Source organism: Mixophyes fleayi, chromosome 6, assembly GCF_038048845.1.
Source record: "Mixophyes fleayi isolate aMixFle1 chromosome 6, aMixFle1.hap1, whole genome shotgun sequence".
NCBI classification, from domain to species: Eukaryota; Metazoa; Chordata; class Amphibia; order Anura; family Limnodynastidae; genus Mixophyes; species Mixophyes fleayi.
Window position 1 is genome coordinate 185,948,609 of NC_134407.1, and position 20,657 is coordinate 185,969,265.

Consider the following 20,657-nt stretch of genomic DNA (forward strand, 5'->3'; position numbering starts at 1 on the left):
AGTAGTAGTTTTTTTGTTTTTTTTAATTGAGGACTGGTGTTTTTAGTTTCGTATATTTCAAAATGCCCCAATAAAACCTTTTTTAGTATCGCACAAAGCGAGCTGCAGTAGTGTATGAAACTGTTCCATAGTGTCCAGTACAGAATGAGCTAAATTACACTAGTTATTAATAGTATGTGAAAATGAAAACCTCACATGCATTAACATGATTATGTATTAATAGCTCTGTAAAAGCAGTGAACTAGGTTTCAGTTTCTAACACTGCTCTCTGTATTGATAGGGTTTGATGGGTAACAATTTGTATACTTAATTGTCCTATTTAACGCTCCATGACTATACCTCATTACATTGCGAATGCAGGCTGCAGGGGGACATGTTTGCATTGGTGCTGTTTAGTGGTAAGCAAACACAACCAGCTGCATCTTCAGTGGTTTCAGGCCGACCCTCCCTCTCTCCCAACCAATAAGAGTAGACTGAAGCTGACTGGATTGCTGCCAGCCCTGCTCTTGCTGGAGAATACAGCAAGCTGAGGTGCTGCTCTGTGGGTGAATCGCTATGGTTAGGGAGATTTCGACAAAACATATAATGCTGGCTCTCCATTTTATATCCAATAACTTTCTCCAGGCAGTGACCTGATGTACAGGAAAGGTTAGTGAGCATCTGTGTTATTGTCTTCCTTTCCAAATGGTAAGTAGGTGTCTCCACTCCCTCTCCTTCCACCACACCACCCATTTCCTCTCTCCAGTCATCTATTAGGCTTGTGTCCATAAAGAAATAAAAAATAAATAGATGTATCTTTCAGGTCAGTTTCAATAAAACCCCTCCCATTTACTACAATTTCCTGAACATCAGGGGTTAAAATGTGAATTAGGGTTTCGGTTGCTCATACACTAATTAAAATGTTGACATTTTTAGTCTGCTAAAAAGAAGATTTTTACTCGCCGTAAAATCAATTTACTCCTTTGGGGGACACCGAGACATTGGGGTATAATAGTGGGACTAGGAGTTTAGGCACTTATCAACATCTTTGATTTTCACTCTCCTCCCCTACTATCACCCTCCTCTACTGTGGATACCTCAGTTTTGACTAACCAAGTGTATGAGGAAAGAGAGCCTTATAGGGCAAAGAATATAAGCATAAAACTCACCACAGGACTATTTATAGAACAAGGGAGGGTGCACAGTGTCCCCCCAATGGAGTAAGAGAAATTGATTTTACGGTGAATAAAAATCTTCTCTTTTCTACCATTGGGGGACACTGCGAGACATTGGGGACATACCAAAACTGCCTCTAAAGGAGAGAATGCTCTGGATCAGCTGCATACAATTTCTTTGCACCCAAAGCTTGCATCAGAGGATGCAAAGCCCTGCAACCTGTAGAATTTAGAGAATGTATGGATAGATGACCATGTAGCTGCTCTGCTGAAGCCCCATGATGCGACACCCAAGAAGCGCCAACAGCCCTGATAGTGAGCCTGTTTGAAGAGAGCAAGAGTGGAATTGTGCAAAGGGCACGGCCTCAAACACTGAAACCATCGTTCCCAGGAGTTTTTATGCAGCTGAGGAGAGATTTCGCTTTTCACAGAAGGAGGGTCCTGGTTCTGCGCAAGAGAGCATGGACCTTGTTTTCCGGTAAAAAAAAAACCTCTGTGGGTCACTGTGTTGAACATGAGACCCAGGAAGTGCATTTGCTGTGCTGGAATAAGAGATGATTTGGGTAAACTCAGAATCCACCCATGAGCTTCCATAAACTGCATCAAGGTCTGGATGTGCTGAGTTAAGAGCGATGCTGACGGTGCTTTCAGAAGAATAGAGAACTATTGTGACTACCTTCTGCCGCAGGAGCCCTGCCATGATCTTGGTGAACACTCTGGGAGCCGTAGATTACCCGAAAGGTAGGACCCTGAAGTTAAAGTGGGAGTTTCCTACCGCGAAGCAGAGAAGGCAATGGCGTCCCCTCCATCTAGGAGCATGCAGGTAGGCATCCTTGATGTCTATGGAGGCCAGAAAGTCTCCCTGCTCCATTCCGGCGATGACGGACCAAAGGGACTTCATTCTGAACTTTTGAGTTTTTACCTGCTTGTTCAGAGACTGCAGATTTAAAATTGGAGGTAATAATTCGTCCTGTTTTAGTAATAGGAAGAGATTGGAGTAAAATCCCTGAGCCCTTTCCTGTGTTGGAACGGGAACAGTGACACTGCAGCAACTTCTGGATTGCTTCCTGAAGTGCCTTGCATGTGAGGGGACATAGGGGGGTTACTGTGGAGAACCACCTTTTGTGGTGGAAACTGAACTAGATCTATGACATAGCCCTGGGAAACAATTCCTCATGTCCAAATGTGCGTGGTGGATGCCCGCCACTGGCGCTGGAAACGAAGAAGCGCCCCCACCACAGATTCCTGTCAAGAAAGACCGTCACGCTCTGGGCTTATCACCCGCTCTTGAGGATCCCCCCTTACAGCGCCCCCAAATATGGCCACCTCTATGAACTGCCGCTCAGTGCATACTTTAGTATGGCTGTCGGTGTCTATTGCATCCACGCTGGAATTACAATGCCCAGGCAGTGTGTGCAGTGTCTCTTTAGTATACGATTCGCCTCCTAAGGCGCACAATTGATATCGTCTCCCGCTGCTCGTAGTCTAGGGGAAGGACTTGCCGGCGGACAGGGGGCGGTGGATCGCTGCAGTTCCCCCAATGCGACTAAGTTACACTGTTTGAAAAGCAGCCCTTTATCTCTAAAACTGAACTCATTGTCTTTCCTCCACCCAGACTCCCATCCCACCATGACCTCTCTATTGTCGTCAATAACACCACCATCTCCTCTGTCACCCAACTTCGCTGTCTGGGTGTCACCCTCGACTCCTCTCTCTCTCTTTTGCCCCCCACATTCACTCCCTTGTCCAAGCCTGTCGCTTCCAACTACGCAACATCGCCCGCATCCGTCCTTTTCTCTCAGGATGCCACCAAAACTATTATCCACGCACTCATCTCCCGCCTCGATTATTGTAACCTCCTCCTCACTGGCCTCCCCCACTCCCGTCTCTCCCCCCTCCGCTTTATACTCAATGCGGCTGCAAGACTCATCTTCCTCTCACGCTGCTGCTCCTCCTCTGCCTCCCCTCTCTGCCTTGCCTTACAATGGCTCCCCTTCCCCTACAGAATCCTTTTCAAACTCCTCACCACCACTTACAAGGCTCTCTCCAACTCTACTGCCCCTTATATCTCTAACCTACTCTCCATTCACACTCCTGCCCGCTCCCTACGCTCGGCCAATGACCGCTGCCTCTCCTCCACTCTTATCACCTCTTCCCACTCCAGAATCCAAGACTTTTCCCGTGCAGCCCCCCTTCTCTGGAACGACCTCCCTCGTTCCATATCTCACCTACTCTGTGCTCCTTCAAACGTGCACTCAAAACTCACCTCTTCCTCAAAGCCTACCAACCATCTACTTAACCCCCATCTCCTCCCTTTAGCTCGTCCTCCCTTCTCTCCTCTTGCCTCAACTGGCTCCTCTTGTGCCTGGTCTGTTTACCCTCCCTTAGGATGTAAGCTCGTATGAGCAGGGCCCCCTCCCCTCCTGTCTCCATACCTGTTCTTCCGCTCTGTCTTTTCTGCATGACTGGCCGGAGTTTCTGAAGTATTGGTACTTTTTGTTCATTGTTCTGTATGATTTTACCCTGTATAATATACTGTTAGTACTGTGTGCGGCGCTGCGGATACCTTGTGGCGCCTAACAAATAAATGATGATAATAATAATATGTGGGGCACCTAAAGCCCTAATGGCAGACACACAAAATATGGCCCCATAAGCTCATTTCTAGGGGATGACTGTCGGCAAAGAGGTGCAAGGTAAGTGAGCTATGCTGCTGCTTTCCTTCGCAGGCACCCAGGGTGAATAGAGCCGACAGGCTATTCACCCCTCTGGGTCTTAGGATCGATCCCCGCGCTGCATCTGAAAAGGAAAATAAAATAAAAACGTAAAACTAAACTAAGTATAGGCAGGAGCCTATATCAACATGTCCTATCTCCTAGGCCAGTGTTGGCTAACCTTGTGAAACTACAAGTCCCAGCATGCTTTGCCAATATATAGCAGCTTATTGCTGGAAGGGTATGGTGGGACTTGTAGTTTCTCAATACCTGGAGTGTCATAGATTAGCCAACACTGTCCTAGGCACTTAAAAAAAACTGGGTTGTCTACAGGAAGGGAGGGACATAGTAGGGGAGGAGAGTGAAGATCAAAGAAGATAAGTGCCTAAACTCATAGTCTCACTACTGTACCCCAATGTCTCGCAGTGTCCCCCAATGGTAGGATAGAGAAACCTGTCTTTGTTCTATGCTTCCATAGCAGATTCATTATTTTTTTTGGTGCTTTTGATATGTTAAAGAAGGCCTTGACAATATTGGCCCTTTACTCCAGGACTGAGATTTCATCTCTCAATGCCCTGCTGTTATTGCATTATCAACATAAAAATGAAGGAGAATCTCTACTTAAGTGCAACGCTCTTCCCCTTATTTCTGCTCCCAAGCGAAAATAAGCCAAAAGATTAATTATTTTTTTTGTTGCTGAATGAATAACCCAACAAGGTATTCTTATGTAGTCAATGTATTGCATACATGTGAAAAATGGTGTGGTCATGAATGTATGGTGCAGAGTATTTTCTTTGGTTGCTTGGAGTGCTTCCTTACTTGTGGCTGTCATAAATATGAAGCACAAGGTTCTGCAACAAGAGTTTCCCATTCTCCCACGTTATGTAGCACAACCATTTGACAGGGTTCCGTAATCACAGCGCAGTGTCAGACATATAGATAGGGCTGTAGTTTGTTTGGTCTCCTTCTTTTCCAATAGCCAAAGACAACTCAATGTCTCCACTAAAACACTTCCATGTCACACTCCATTGGCCTGGCTGGAGTGTGAACAGCCACTAACCAGACTCTGATTAGATATACAAGTCTGGAGTGCCGAGATGTTGCATTAGTGATTATTTTTCCTGCAGCTATAATGCTGTCTAGCCATTGATTTTTATTATAATTGCATATAGATAAATGCTGCCTTAATATTGTATTCCAATTTGCACTAGTAAAAATAAAATAATGCCTACATAACTATGAGACCTTTTTGTAAGTGTCTGAATTACATAAATGTATTTTCTTTGACTGAAATACAAACACACAAAGACCATAAAGCTTCAATAATCTTTATTTAATGGTGGATTCAGATTGTGCCAACAACAGGCAAACTGACCACTCTAGAACAAATAGAAGTCCAGGCCACTTGCAGCAAACAAGGCACATTTTATTGTTTAGAACAAATGAAACATTAACCAAATGCAGCATGTTGTAGCCCTGCACTGCTGTGGCAAGTGACAAATGTCATTAGGCAACTTCCAGATTGACATGCTTTTTTCCATAGCCTCCCTCTACCTGTTCTTGGCTTTTTCTTTTTTTTAAAACAGATAAATGCACACAAGTGTTTAATAAGCATTATTGTTTATTTTAGAATCCTATTCAGCTGAATGTAAAAGTTGTTGTATCATATGTGAAGCATCAATGCACTCATATGCTTCAAGAAAAGCTCTGTCTGGATATAGCCATAATTTAAGTGCACTTTACTGCAGGCCATGGGCTTAGTGTGATTACACAGACCACCCCATTTTACAGAAAGGATACAACATACCAGAGGCTGATCACTTAAACATACATACCTGTTGTGAAGTTTTTAAATATGTTTAAAAACTCCACAACAGGTATGTATGTTTAAGTGATCAGTTGGGACTTTCATGCTGATTGAGGGCTGCCATGATGTTATTTTTCTTACAGTGGGTGTGTGTTGTACTGGAGTGCAATAAAAAAAAAAAAAAAAAAAGTAGTAAAGCATCATCTTACTCAACAATTGAATGGAAATGAGATGTGAGATAGAGTTGACAGAAATTTGCCATTGTGACTGAATTAACAATACTGTTTAACAACCAAGGAAAGTGCTCACTCTACAGCCTATAAAAAATTGGATCACTTTGAACAATGTGTCCTAAAGGATAGAAATAATTGTATTTTGGTAAATTTGGACAGTGACATACCATTGTGTCACTGCAAGTTTGAAAGGAAATTCTGTGCTTTGTTAGATTTTTAACCTCTGTCAGCAGCTATTATATGCTGATTATTGGGTGTAGGGTGTGTTTTGGTAGGAATGGAGGCAGGAGAAATAGTACAATGCTTTTTAACTAACTGCAGTGGAAAGTTAGGATTATTTATTTCACTGTACCTAAGTGAAACCCAGTCCCATAGATTACTTTCCTCTGGCTTGCTGGTATTTAATATATTGAATTCTCTCAAGCTATAGAGAACGCTACATATATCTCTTAAATGGTACAAGATAAATTCATATCTTATCAGTTTGCAGTTTATGTTTAGGACTGTTTAAAGCACAAGGAAAAGGCCATGCCCGTTTATTGCAACTTGACATAATTATTAATGTTTCTCTCTGCTTCAGCTAATTCAGGATGTTACATTGAAATTGTAATAAACAGTAATGAAGCCTATAAGGCAGTGGATTCCAAACTTTTGCAATTCAAGGCACCCTTAGGGGTCTCCAAAAAAAATTTTCAAGGCACCCCTAAGCCAAAATAATTACCAAGTAGTCCCCCGCCTTGCTTACCACTGGCCCTGGCACCCCTGTGAGATCGCCGAGGCACCCCAGGGAGTCTAGGCGCACAGTTTGGGAACCACTGCTATAAGGTGTATTATGACGTACTGTGAGTATTATTTGTGCTCATAAAATATAGAGGCTAAGTTGCATTCAAATTGTATTACAGAGAAACAACCCATTCCTCCTTAGACTTTCACTAAACAAAAGTCTGCAACAATCATTACAAAGAAGAAAAGTACAACCTTGCAGTAATTGACTGTCTAGTGCAAGTTAGATAAGAAAAGCAAATATCTGGTAATGTTGGTAGTTACTCTTGGTCACTGTACATTTGAACTGTAAGTAAATGACTTCCGCTGTCTTAATTATTCTTGTGTAAATGGGTGCTGGCTGTGGTTATTACACATAATGACAGAGTGGCTCAGACTCCCCCAGAATCCTCTAGTTTCTTTGGTAACAATCTTATAGGCTGAAGGTTTCATTGCTGTTCTTTGTCATCTATGCAGAGGTTTAGTCACTGGTGAAAAACTCTCCATAGAGAGCAGTAACAGCCATGATGAAACAAAAACAACCATGCATTTCTGCTACTTTAATTCAATTTAATTTTATACTACACAAATATGTAAATGGTAGTTTTCATTACAATTATTCAGGTAAAGTGAGGTATGTCTAGGTCTTGTTTTTTTGCCTTCAAAGGCAGATGGTAGATCAAGACAAAAGGGACTATGAAATGTGCTTTATTACTGACATAAGTGAGGTTTAATCTGATCTTGCCAGACTTCAAGAGATAAATAATCTGCTGTACATTCACAAGTTATAGTTGGTGACTACACCAGAAGACAGTGATAATTTAAACTGCTATTGCCCTACTACATATAAAAAACATGTTATAATGTCTCACCCCTGTAGCATAGAAGCTGTACATCATAACTTCAAAACATCAACCGTGTTTTGAGGATTTCTGTGTGAAAAGGAGGGTTGATGGATGGATAAGCCAAGAAGATTCACTCATCTGCTTAGTAGTAGAGAAATACTGAAAACATGGCTTTCTGCGAAGTGGTTGAGAAGAAGGTTGATAAACCCAACTTTGGCCATGATGGGAAGAGATGTCTTCTATAATTGTGCATGTTATCCAGGTCTCTGACAGTTAGAGCACTGGGGCCAATCAGATAGCGCCAACGTTTCACTCTAGGGTGCGAAGCGTTACCTGACAGGACTAGTATAGCTCATTATTTGGGTACAGATAAAACACATGAAGATATTTAGATGATCACTAATATTATTGGTTATTTAGTACATGGGGGGATTGTATGTTACCGCAGCCCTTCCCATCTTTCTTTTTCTTTTTTTTTAATGAGCCCAAAGGCTGCAGAAAGTTCCTTATATAACGCCTGTTTCCTCAGATAGGTCACAATAAACATTTTATATATTTTGTGACGTAAGCAAGGACCAGGTTAAATGAACAGTATTGCAGCAGAGCTTTCCAATGTTGTGTTATGGAGCGACATGTGGTCAGGGTGAGAGCATCAATTCCCTATGCCTAGTCTCACATGTCCTGTTCACATCTCAGTGATAGAATAAATTACTGGAATGTCAAATACACTAGAAAATCAGGCAAATTGCTAGTTTGAAACACTTGTGCATCATATAATCTGTATTGTTTATGGGGAGAAAACAAGTTATAGCAGACAGGTAATTTTGGAGATGGGTATAGATGTTTGGCTCAAACTATTTTTGTTTTTTCACTGCTCATGTTTGAAAATATTTATTCAGCAGTTTCTGATAACATGTACTTATTAGAGGGCTAACAAAGGCAGAGGGTGTGCAGCCCTTGGAAAGCCCTTAAGAAATGTCAAAGCAGGAATGCAAACCCAACCTCAAATAACATGGTCCTCAGGATGAATCCCTCATTGACTTTGGAAATAAAAAAATATATGAGACATAATAGCTACATTTGGTCCCCTGTAAGAATCAAAGACAGTAGCTCATGAACACATACTGGGGAACATTTATTAAAACTGGTCTTGCCCATAGCAACCAACCAATTAATTCTTCTATTACAGCTTACAAAATGAAAGCAAACATCTGATTGCTTTCTAAGGGCAACTACCTTATATCCACTGCACCAGTTTTCATGAATTTCACCTAATGTCTCCAAAATTATCAGCAACGATGGCGTGCCGGATACTGAAACGGTTGTCCAAGTTGCCATGTTTGATTGCCCAGATACGCGGAGATAGCTGGTTTTGTAATACTGGATCAATGAACATAAAACAGGGTATTGAGACCCACCCCTTCTGTAAATATTTAAAGTAAAAACCCCCAAGCATTTCTTTTGTGTTGCAATCACAGCAAAGAGCAAGGCCAGCCTCCAAGAATAAAAACAAACACTATCCAAGGGAGGTGGAATGATGTGCACATGGGAAAAAGAAAAATACAGAAGAAAGTTGGTGCTACGCTCTTGTACGTCTAGAGTTCCGGAATGTGGCGCAGCACTGAAATACCAGAACACATTATGCTTTAGCTTCTTCCTTTTCACAGTTTCATAGAAGATTACCAAAGGTGAAGCAAGGGGCTGTCCACAACTCTGGAAATGGCTTAATGGAAATCCAGTCTTTGGGAACAGCCCCACTAAGATACAAGGCATTACATATAGAGAAGGTTTCTACAGTTTGTGCTGCAGATAAATAGCTCCCTTTGTGGAAACATCTGTGATAATGAACAATAACCACATGGCAGAGGTTATTTTAAGGGATGTATGTGACACTAGGTGCAAAGTTCAAACTGCCATACAACCGAGCTCCCGACTAAGGCGCTTTCCCTGTGCGCTGAGGATAGACTCTGCCTCTATCTATGGAAAGCAATGTCAGCCTCTCTCGTGGAACATCCTAGTCACTTTCATTCTACAGCCTGTTATCTCCACTCAGGCGTGTTTTCCGTGGGATCCTGGACATATAAGAACAAGAGAAGGATGCAAATCTATTAAATATCCATCATAAACATTGGTATATTACATGTCACATACTAAACTATCAATATATAGACTGAACTATGGCTTTACCTCCGTTCTCTATCAAAAGGATCTGTTAGTTGTTCTTGTGAGATCCGGAAATCATCTATCTGGTGTGCAGGGTATCGGGAATCACTTAGGCTGTCGCGTATACGCCCGGCCGTGGGGTCGCTGATTCTTTCGCGGGGTGCTGAGGCCCCATTAACTTCACCATTCTCCTGCTGGAATAAATTGAATAAATCAGGGACATGCCATAGTTGTTATCTGGAGAAATGGGATTTGTCCTTACAAAGATTATATACCTTGGAAAATATAACAAGTGATAAAATCCTCATTCTTAACATTGTATAATCTATAAAATTGGCATCACGCAATATCATGACTTATTTGCACCGTGGTAGGTCTAACTGAATTGCCTAATCCGTTGCCTTTTGAACATAATAATAGGTATGACTATGGCCATATACATATAGGATACTGGTGTCGTAACACATATGTCCAATTGTGTGATCCACAGGAAGTAAAAGCGGCCAGCCAATGACACATATTGGTGTATGTATAATGTCTGCAGGCAGCTGGGAATAGGGCATTACCTGAGGCTTTGCAGCTTAATTGGTGATACACTAGAATATATATATATATATATATATTTATGTTTTATTTATATAGCACCAACAATTCTGCAGCACTATACAGAGAACTCGCACACATCAGTCCCTAATGTGTCTAAATGACGACAGACAGACAGACAGACAGACAGACAGACAGACAGACAATGTGGTCACTTGCTATTTGCCAGACTGTTTAAGCGCTCAAGACTAAATATAAGGAAAGCAGCTTGTTATGCAATTTCTATTCTGGCCAGCAGAAAGACATAAAAACGTGGCTCTGTTTTTCTGTTTGGTGCGTGTTATTCTCAGTACTATGGTAAATGCAAAACAAGGTGCAGCCATTGTGTAAATATCAGCAGTACATTGAGCAGGTTCATGACATTTGAGAATTAAAGGTAGTTGTAATGTGACAGATCCCCAACCCACATTCCTGCCTCCCATAGAATATGGTTTTTCAATTCAGCATCTGGCGTTCAGCCATGTCTCACCACTAGCAGCTATTCACTTAATACAAGCGAATGTTGCTTTATAAATAGTTCCTTTTTGGATATGCAATTAATGCATTTAAGAGAATTTTGTTAATTTAATTTATTAAATGCATATGCCAAATTACATCAGAAACTCGTTAAGCTCCGATAGCCTAATCACCACAGAGGTCCAGCTGGTATATGTTTAAAGTGAGACCTTTCCTGTTGTACCACATTATCCCAATTGTGCTAGAGTGATGTGTTCATGAAATACACCTTTCCACTTTCTAAATAAAACAAGGAAGAAAGGAAAATTCAATTGAGTAATTGCTCTGTGTGTTTCAAAAGTAAAGTTAAAGGATATCTGCACATGCAACCATTATATATGGTACCTATACGTAGTGCTCACCCTCTTACCAATGACCAATCAACGTCAAATGAAAAACACAACATTAACGCTTCGTCTTAATTTAAAAAAAAACAAAAAAAAAACAAATACAAAAGTTCATCCATTTTGCCAAGACACACCTAAATGAAAACTGGTGTGATCAATTGTCTTCAACTCATATAATTAATTGCAGTCCATAACGGAAGACTTTGAGAGAGGTCCCACAGTTGGCTAGTGCACTTACAAACAAGAGCTTCATCATTAAGATCAAACAACGCTCAGTGTAAATTTGTGAAAAGCACCAATCAAGAAATAGATTTCAAAGACTTAATACCACCAGACCACAAGTCAATCATTAAGAAATGGAGCGAACGTGGCACCACTGTGAGCTTGTCTAGAATAGGCCATCCTCCAAAACAGAGCATCCATTTGAGAAAGGCACTTGTTAGGGAGGCCACCAAGAGACCTACGGCAACAGGGTTACAGCGTTCCATGGCAGGGATAGGCAAAAAACAGTCTATGTGACAATAGACTAGTCACTTAGACTGCTCAGAAGCCTACTATGTCACAAAGTTCTAACTCGGAATCTTGAACGACGTGTGGCGCAAAATGGAGAGTACACCATCAGGCCATGTGTGGGCAGCATATCAATCTCTGACAGTTAGTATTTCTGCTGTAGAGTCTAAGGATTTGTCAGGAAATTGTGTGTTGAGTTTTCCTATTTATTCACTTCTGGGAATATGACCCCAGTTCCCTTCTTAAACAGAATTATAAAGCTAGAGATTTCAGTCAATAACTAGACCCTTCTTTAGCCTTTCAGTAAACACTCACCAGCTACCCCGGGCACTTCTCACCTTGCTAGAGTAGATGTCTAGGCGTATGAGCAGTGAGGCCAACTCCAGGTCTTCAGTGTAATGATTTTTCAGGGGGACAGCTCTGTAACCTGCATTAAAATGTAAAACAGAGTTAGACTTCCCTAGAAAAGCACAGATACGAACAACTCCCATCTTCTCACCATAACCTGGCCTCATTTGCTACTACACCTGTTTTTAGGCCCCGCACCACAACAGAAGCCTGGGCCAGAAAATTCTGATCACTGAACATATCTTGCTCGTAGACCACAAATCTCAGGAAGGCAAATTCCGGGTTCGCGATAAGAAACTGGAAAGATTTTTGAGGCCAGACCGGGTTCAAACCGTTATCAACTGTCAAGGAAAGCAAAAAAAAAAAATATATATTTACTTTTAAAAAGAGATGTTTAGACACAACACAATATTATCTCTCTCTTTACAATGATCAACAGATATATAAATTGGTAAATAGATATAGAACAGTACAGTTCAGGTCACAGAACTCTGTCATTTTTAATTCTGCTTTAGGAGTTACATTATTCCTTACTATCGTCAATTTATATAGCGCCATTAATTCCGCAGCGCTGTACAGAGAACTCACTCACATTAGTCCCTGCCCCAATGGAGCTTACAGTCTAAATTCCCTAACATACACACAGAATAGGGTCAATTTGATAGCAGCCAATTAACCTACCAGTATGTTTTTGGAGTGTGGGAGGAAACCGGATCACCCGAAGAAAACCCACACAAACAGGGGGAGAACATACAAATTCCACACAGATAAGGCCATGGTTGGGAATCGAACTCATGACCCCAGTGCTTTGAGGCAGAAGTGCTAACCACTGAGCCACCATGCTGCCTATACCCAAGTTTCAATTTGGAACAAAACTATTTAACAGCTGAGGTGATCCTAACGATCAAAGTGCATTGTCCTCATGGAGATGCCCACATTCCACGTACCACTTATTGTAGTATATAGCAAGAACCCATCTCACCTACAAATTCTGTTTTTGCCTTGGTATTGTCATATTCAGCTCCGCAGATTTCCACCTCCACAAATGGGCACACGATACCTCTGCCATTCTTGGGTAGGTGCCTGGCACCCATGATCTGTAAACATAGAACAGACATTGTTGCACTGTTGATTTCATGTGATGAGCATATAGATGTACACATAACAGTGTATTCATAGATTTGTATAAGCATAGACTTGGCCCCAGTTGATTAATATTTTAGGACTTAACAGTACATGAAAAATCCATCTTTATCATAATAGCCAAAGTCGTTTGCTCCAGATTCCGTTACTGCTTTAGTTATTTATCTTTACATCCATCTGGTTTTGTTTGTAGCACATCATGAGAGCCGGTGGCAAGGGGGAAAAAAATGAAAATATTTAGTAAGGAATTACTCTCCAGCCTCTCACCTCAATACAGATGATAATTGGCTCCAGCATACGAAGGGAACATTTGTCAAACGGGTCAAACATATCTTCTCTCATACTGCACGGCTGCAGAACATAACCACAGCGCCCGCCGGAATGGAAGAGAGACTGGTTCATCTGCATGGGCTTGTCTGAAGCAAAAAGGGGTGTTACAAAGTATGACGGACAGCACAATACGACGACAGGATAAATCTACACCTCCCACTATTCTGCCAATAGATGGCGATATAGAACCTACATAGCACAAACAAAGAATAAAAACCTAAACTCGTACCTGGGGTCTGGAAGTTAAGCGCCACTAACTGGCTGCCACAAATCCACATGGGCATTGGGTCGTAGTTGGAGGAATCAAGGCGCTGGCCTTTGGGGTAGATACGAGACAGCTGGCGTCTGTTGTATTGCAGGAACTTCTTGCCTTTCAGCTTGTTGACGTATTTCTCCGCCTTAGTTTCAGGGAAGGACGACATGTCCCGATAACACGCTCTTTCTGTGCCAATCTCTGGAAAGGATATGAAACATCATCAACGTCATTGTAATGGATGACACCCTTCTGGTGTCATTCTCAGACCTATAAGCAGTGGTGGAAGGGGAAATGTAAATCAATGGAATTTGATATTGTTACAATAAAGGCTGTAGGAGAAGTGGCGGCATGGTATATACCACCGCATACCAGCCCTCTTCCATCACATGCCATATGGACCAATACACATTCACTTACTCTCTTCATCAAAAGGCACAGGTCTGCAATAAATAACAAGTTCTGACAGCTCCAGCGCAATTTTTTTTCTGCGCTCCATGATTTTGCCTTCGGTGAGCTGATAAAAGATGGGAAGAAAACGGACCAGAAGTTAGGTGCCGAAAAAATAAATGCAAAGCAGAGAGAGACAGATAAACGTGCACCTGGCAACGGCACAGGGTGGAGACAACCACTTTGTTGGCTAAACCAATATTCATGAGAATACAGACCATCAATTCCCGCTGTCTCATGAATATTTGGCCATGAAATCCACAATGTCACTAGATCCTGGTGACCAGATTTAATCCCCTGAATACTGCTTCAGCTCACACGGTGTGTGGTTGACAGGTGCATTTAGGGAAGCAACTAAATAAGTGCACTGCTGTGCAACAAAGCGGTGGTTAGTGACGGAGCATATGTATGTCTCCTCATACCCGAGCGTCTGCCGTCTGTGCCGCCTCTCGGATCTTCTTCACCCAGTCATTCATGTCTTCTGCAGAGTCAGCCGCCACGTCAAGCGGACATCTCGTCACAGATGGGACATTTATAGAGAAGACATAAGGACGATTGTTCATCCCCTCGTGCCGGATAGCTACATCGAAGGGTACAAGATAAGTATTTTACATGGCAACAACCTAAACATTACTTATACTGCATATATCACCATTACCAGCTAGCCAGTCATTGATTATGACATCTGTAGACGGACAACACATGTACAGCAGAGTAAAACATCTTACTGTACACAAAAGCAGGATCTTTATAAAAACTAGAGGTGCTGTCTATAGCAACCAATCTGATGTTTGGAAGAAAATTCTCTTACCAATTTGGCATGATGGCACATCCAGTTCTCCTCCAAGGAGGTCTCCTAGAGGGCTGTTCTCATCCAGATGCTGGGGAAGTAGAATTAAAATCACATCAAATGTCCAATCATAACTTTCAGTCCAAGAAAAACTAATCATATATTGCTGACAATCATTATCTATTTATATAGCGCCACTAATTCCACAGCGCTGTACAGAGAACTCACATCAGTCCCTGCCCCATTGGAGCTTACAGTCTAAATTCCCTAATATACACAGACAGAGAGAGAGAGAGAGAGACTAGGGTCAATTAAGTAGCAGTATTCGTATGTTTTGTTGGGAGTGTGGAAGGAAAGCGGAGCACCCGGAGGAAACCCATGAAAACACGGGGAAAACATACAAACTCCTCACAGATAAGGCCATGGTCAGGAATCGAACTCATGACCCCAGTGCTGCCCAGTGACAACATTCTGGCTGCATCAGGGGAATGGCCCTTTCTAGGGTTAAAATAGCTGCCATCAGGGGAATGGAGCTTGCAATGGGGTATATAATGAGTTTCCACACCAGATTATTATTTTATCTTTTAATTAGGGCAGCCATTTAAAATAAAATGTCTTTATCCTCCTTGCTGCTGCCACAGTGAGTATATGATGGCGGACAGACACCCTGATTACTAGGTATTACATGAAGCACTTGCACAGTAACCTGGCAGGTTTCTAACTTCCCTTAGGAATGTCCCTGAGGATACAAGTATGTGCTTTTTAATTCTACTTTATTTAAAATAGTTGTCCAACATACATACACACACACAGACACAAATATGTAAGGACAACTTTTACATGGAGATACCCTTTATAAACAAAAAAAAATACTTAAACTCCTGCCATGTTCTAGGAACATTTACATATATTCTGCCTTATTATTGAGGATCTACTTCTATCTCACACTAATGGCCCTGTCCAAAAGACAGACAGACTCACTGGCCGCTCAGGTTCAGGTTCTGCTGGGCTGAATATTTCCTCCACATAGTTAGAAGGGAACCACATCTGCTTTTTGCCTCCGTAGTCTCCTCGCCACCTAATAAACATATGTAAACATAAGACCCCAGAATCCCCAAGAGAGCAAGTCATTGTGGTTTCTGCTTCTTCTTAAACTATTTTTTTTATTTTAAGACAGATAGTTCACAGGAATAAGATGGACCTGGAAAGAGTCAGCTACTAACTTGTGCTTACCATCCACCCTCCTGCTTCTCCACATTCTGGATGATGGCGTTCTTGGTGAAAGTAAGTTCATCTTCTCGCTGAGCTTTATAATCAAATAGGGCCCTGACAGAGCACTGGGGAGACACAGAAGGAGTAAGATCCAGGGACAATTAAGGATGTGTAGGAAGGGGAAAAACAGAGGATCAATGATGAGAGGAGAGACAGACACCTACAGACAAGGCTTAGCCTATGGTCAACTTTAGTGTCAGCAATACCTTGAATGCAGGCATAGGGTTGGGTTCCACGTAGAAACCAGGGTTCCTTCCCTCATAGAGTGCACCATAATCTGGCTCCTACAATACAGTAAAGGGTTTAGTCATGTGCCCATTTCTCCTATGCCGGCTGACCATCACTACCCACCGAGCTTCACGGTTCCAGTACTTACCGCTGTTCCAATCTTCTCCAGAGTCTCTTCGTTGATGGGATATCTCAGTTTCATCTTGCGGTATAAAGGATGCTTCTCATAGTAACTGATCAGATCCACCAAGCTGTCAAATTCAGAGCTTCCCAGCACCACACTCTGACCTTCCTGCTGCACCCGGCAATGTTTAATCTTCCCCTCCGCTCTACCAGGTTTTTGTACAGAAGTAAAATGAAAAATGATACATAAGACAAGAATGCAAGGGGAGCATTTAAATAACGGGTATAACAGCACTTGTTGGGTGGACAATTCTGAAGCTGCCGACGGGAATATAGTCTGAATGAGTACCCAGCATTGTAGGCCTCACCTGAATGATATGGCATAGGAGTTGGGCTCAGTCCTCTTACGTACTAGGAAAGCTCCGTCCCGCGGTACTCTCATCAGCATGTGCTCAGCTTGTGTTCGGGTGAGGCTGGCATGGTACCATCTGCAGGATACAACAATTGAGAGATGTACAATAAGCCACAGAGCCTGTTTCAGTAAAATGACCACTGAATTTAAAGGCACTTGTGAGAAGACTGCACAGGGGAACCATCATTATCTGTCCTAAAGAGTTGTTAACTGTATATTGAAGTTTATTGCAAGGAGCTTCTCAGAGCTGAATATATAACATTACAGTTGTCAATAATTTGTACTCAGGTAATGAATTTACGTCCAAGTTCAAATCATCATAGCAAGATCATTTTCATGTATATTTGTGACACCCCCCTCCCCCCCAAAAAAAAACAAAAAAACAGCTTTCCCAGGATGGTAAAAGGGGATTAGAGACACAAACCATAAAATAGGCAGCACATATATTTTCATGAAGAAACATTCCTATTTTCTCCAAACATTCTCCCTTGAAGCTCATTATACTTAAGCCTGTCAAATTGGAGTATTTCATGGAGAATTCAATGATTGTCCATCTCTTCATATCAGAATGAAGCAAAATAGTGTTTCCCCCACATTCAATGCCACCATGGTGCACTAACCCAGGTGTGTCTTCTTATAAAAATGGGATTTTTCCATGGGGCTCAAAATGTTTTTCAGCTCATAAAATGACTTTCAATGACTAACTAGGTGGCTCAGTGGTTAGCACTTCTGCCTTACAGCACTGGGGTCATGAGTTCAATTCCCAACCATGGCCTTATCTGTGTGTAGTTTGTATGTTCTCCCCGAGTTTGCGTGGGTTTCCTACGGGTGCTCCGGTTTCCTCCCACACTCCAAAAACATACTGGTAGGTTAATTTAGCAGCTAACAAAATTGACCCTAGTCTGTGTCTGTGTGTGGATGTTAGGGAATTTAGACTGTAAGCCCCAATGGGGCAGGGACTAATGTGAGCGAGTTCTCTGTACAGCGCTGCGGAATTAGTGGCGCTATATAAATAAATGGTGATGAGGACGATGAATCTCCTATACAACCCTATATAAACACATCCCAGAGGTGTAATTAGTAGTAGGCCCAGGACAAGAAAAGTTTGAGAGGGGATGCAATATCACATTGGAAAATAAAGCTCATGCATATAAGGGATTCCATTCAAATATAAAAAAAAAGGGGGGGCGTGGCTTGGACGCCATATCGGGAGGCTGCGAGTTAAGTGAGCTCCGGGCCAAAAGAGAGGTTTTGGGCTCTTATTCTTTGTCCTGCCTCCACATCAACCACCCACAGTTGAAGCCCGCTGACACAGGCACTCGCAGGACTCCTCAGCTTCTGAAGCGGCTACCCGCTGAATTAGCCGCGATCCCCGCGGCGCACACGTGGCCAGTTGGCAGCTCTGACTCCAGGGCTGCTCCCCACCCGGCACTGCATAGCTCCCTGGATAGGTCTAATACCGTACCTGGACCTGCAGACGTCAGGCGCTCCGCTCGGGTCGCCTGGGGCCTGTATCCTGGATAGGCCCCAGGCTTGTAGTGCCGCCCGCACCCCGCCAGCTGCACTTTCGGTTTCGGAGGCTTCCAACTTCCGGTCCGGTCCAGTAACCGGAGAACACCCACGCAGTCAGCGGGACGGGTAGTGGAGCCACAGGGTCCTCCTGTAGCGGCAGCACTTCATCACCAGTCCGGAGGTTCCAAGCAGACATAGCTGCCTGTGGAGGCCAGCCGCTGCTTTTGCCGGGACACATAGGAGGCAGGCTGGCGAGGAGACCGGAGAGGCCAGCCATTGTCAGTGCCCAACCACATAGGAGTCAGGTTAGTGCGAGAAACCTGCCACACACGGGGCAACTACACTATCCCTGCCCATCCTGCCTGCTTCCTCCAAGTATTCTGAGATTCTTCTAAGGGTACAGGTTTCACGTTACCTGAATTACCACGGTCCTAGCCTATTTTGTATTATACCTATTATTGGAGCCGGCCCCGGATTCCCAGGGGTGCGCAATGACCCTGTAACCCCCTAAAATGCCGACTGCTTCTACACAGATCCATGTCAATCCTCTTCCCTATGTGGGCCCACCCATTGTAATTTACTCTACTATCCTGACTGGACATACCGCCCCTCTTGCTGTCTGAAAGTCCTGCTTTTGAGGCTCCTCCACAATGCCTAAAGGGAAGTAAGAAATCCCACCCTAAAGGCCTCCCTCAATATTTCTCGAAGCAATCAACCTCAACCGCGCATCGGTCGAGGACGGGTTCCCCTCATACTTCTGCTGAATCTGACTCAGAGGAGGATGACACGTCCCCGATAACCAGATGGGACTTCCTAACGTTAATCAAAGAAATGAAAGAACTGAAATCTTCCGTGCACTCATAAGTGCAAGCTGCCCTCCACTCATTACGGACGGAGGTGGCTTCAATTGGAACCCGTACTGACCAAGTTGAACAAAGATTGGAGACGGTGGTGTCCTCCCAGACAGGCATGGAGGAGGACATTGTGGGCCTACGTAGTGACTTGACATCTGTCCAGGAACATCAAGAGGATATGGACAATCGGGCGAGGCGGAACAATCTGCGTCTGAAGTAGGGATGTGCACCGGCCACTTTTGGTGTCTCGTGTTTTGGATTTGCTTGAGGTTTTGGGTTCGGATTTGTTTCGCAAAACACCTGACGAAAGGTTTTGGTTCGGATTTAAGGTTTTGGATTCGGATTTATTTTGAAAAAAAACATAAAAAGTGCCAAAAACCAGTTTTGTGGTTTTTTTTTTTCACTCCTACGCTATTATTAACCTAAATAACATTCAATAACAATCATTTCCACTAATTTCCAGTCTATTCTGAACACCTCACAATATTGTTTTTAGGCCAAAAGGTTGCACCGATGTAGCATGAGCACATAATGCCAAAAAAAGAGGTACAAGATGGAATTGTTCTGGGCCCTCCCTCCCACCCCTCGCGAGAGTCGACGCGAGACTTGGCCGACAGAGCCTCGTTTTCATTTTTTTGCCCGCTGGAAATATCCAAACAGTGCTCGGATCCCGTTCGGATTCGCACTGTTCGGGTGGGCTCGGATTAGCGGAATCCGATCCCGCTCATCTCTAGTCTTTTCTCCCAATTGGCCCCTGAGGTCCTGGAGGACCACTTACTATTGGACAGAGCCCAAATATAAAAAAAAGAAAGAAAATGTGCAATGAAGGTGTAAACTACACAATGTTACTCCTATAGTAATCACGACTCACTCTTTGCTCTCATGAGCGTTGGTTTGTGGAACCGGCTCAGTCAGCCTCATCTCAAACTCATTACACCGTAAAGGCATCTGTTGGTAGTGCGTTATCAGTGAATACAGGCTCTCAAACACCAGGTTATCTGTAAGGAAGAACTTGGGGCTCCCGGCCTCTTGTCTAGAGTGTATCCGACAGTGCTGAACCTTTCCATTCCTCCTAGATGATAACAAGAAAGTGAAGATCAGATAGTGAACAGTCGGACCACTTCACTCACAGTCCTGCCTCTATAAGTGTACAACATATAATGCTAGACTGTTTCACAGTTACCAAATGAACCGCAAGACAACTGTAGGGATTAGCCCACTTAGTTAATAGCTGTTAGTCGCTGTGGTCGTTAAACTCTGGAAAGGTGAATTAAGTACTGATCCATCAGTCCTGGTGTGATTATGTAAA

The 20,657-nt window shown here is 43.0% G+C and overlaps 1 protein-coding gene across 3 annotated transcripts in view; it reads right to left on the minus strand.

The window, feature by feature from the left end:
- Positions 1-5,182: 5,182 nt before the first annotated feature.
- PLCG1 (phospholipase C gamma 1) overlaps positions 5,183-20,657 on the minus strand; it is a 62,908-nt gene continuing 47,433 nt past the window's right edge. For 2 of the 3 annotated variants that reach the window (XM_075177576.1, XM_075177574.1), the window contains 16 exons: positions 20,220-20,420; positions 16,939-17,058; positions 16,596-16,776; positions 16,426-16,503; positions 16,181-16,284; positions 15,929-16,025; positions 14,969-15,038; positions 14,580-14,737; positions 14,128-14,224; positions 13,684-13,908; positions 13,392-13,540; positions 12,964-13,078; positions 12,161-12,322; positions 11,972-12,060; positions 9,703-9,872; positions 5,183-9,587 (listed from right to left, as the gene is read on the minus strand). In XM_075177576.1, the coding sequence (XP_075033677.1) occupies positions 9,545-9,587; positions 9,703-9,872; positions 11,972-12,060; positions 12,161-12,322; positions 12,964-13,078; positions 13,392-13,540; positions 13,684-13,908; positions 14,128-14,224; positions 14,580-14,737; positions 14,969-15,038; positions 15,929-16,025; positions 16,181-16,284; positions 16,426-16,503; positions 16,596-16,776; positions 16,939-17,058; positions 20,220-20,420 (2,059 nt within the window). In that variant the 3' untranslated portion in view covers positions 5,183-9,544. The remainder of the gene's footprint in view (positions 9,588-9,702; positions 9,873-11,971; positions 12,061-12,160; positions 12,323-12,963; positions 13,079-13,391; positions 13,541-13,683; positions 13,909-14,127; positions 14,225-14,579; positions 14,738-14,968; positions 15,039-15,928; positions 16,026-16,180; positions 16,285-16,425; positions 16,504-16,595; positions 16,777-16,938; positions 17,059-20,219; positions 20,421-20,657) is intronic. The other variant, XM_075177577.1, reaches the window with a different exon arrangement.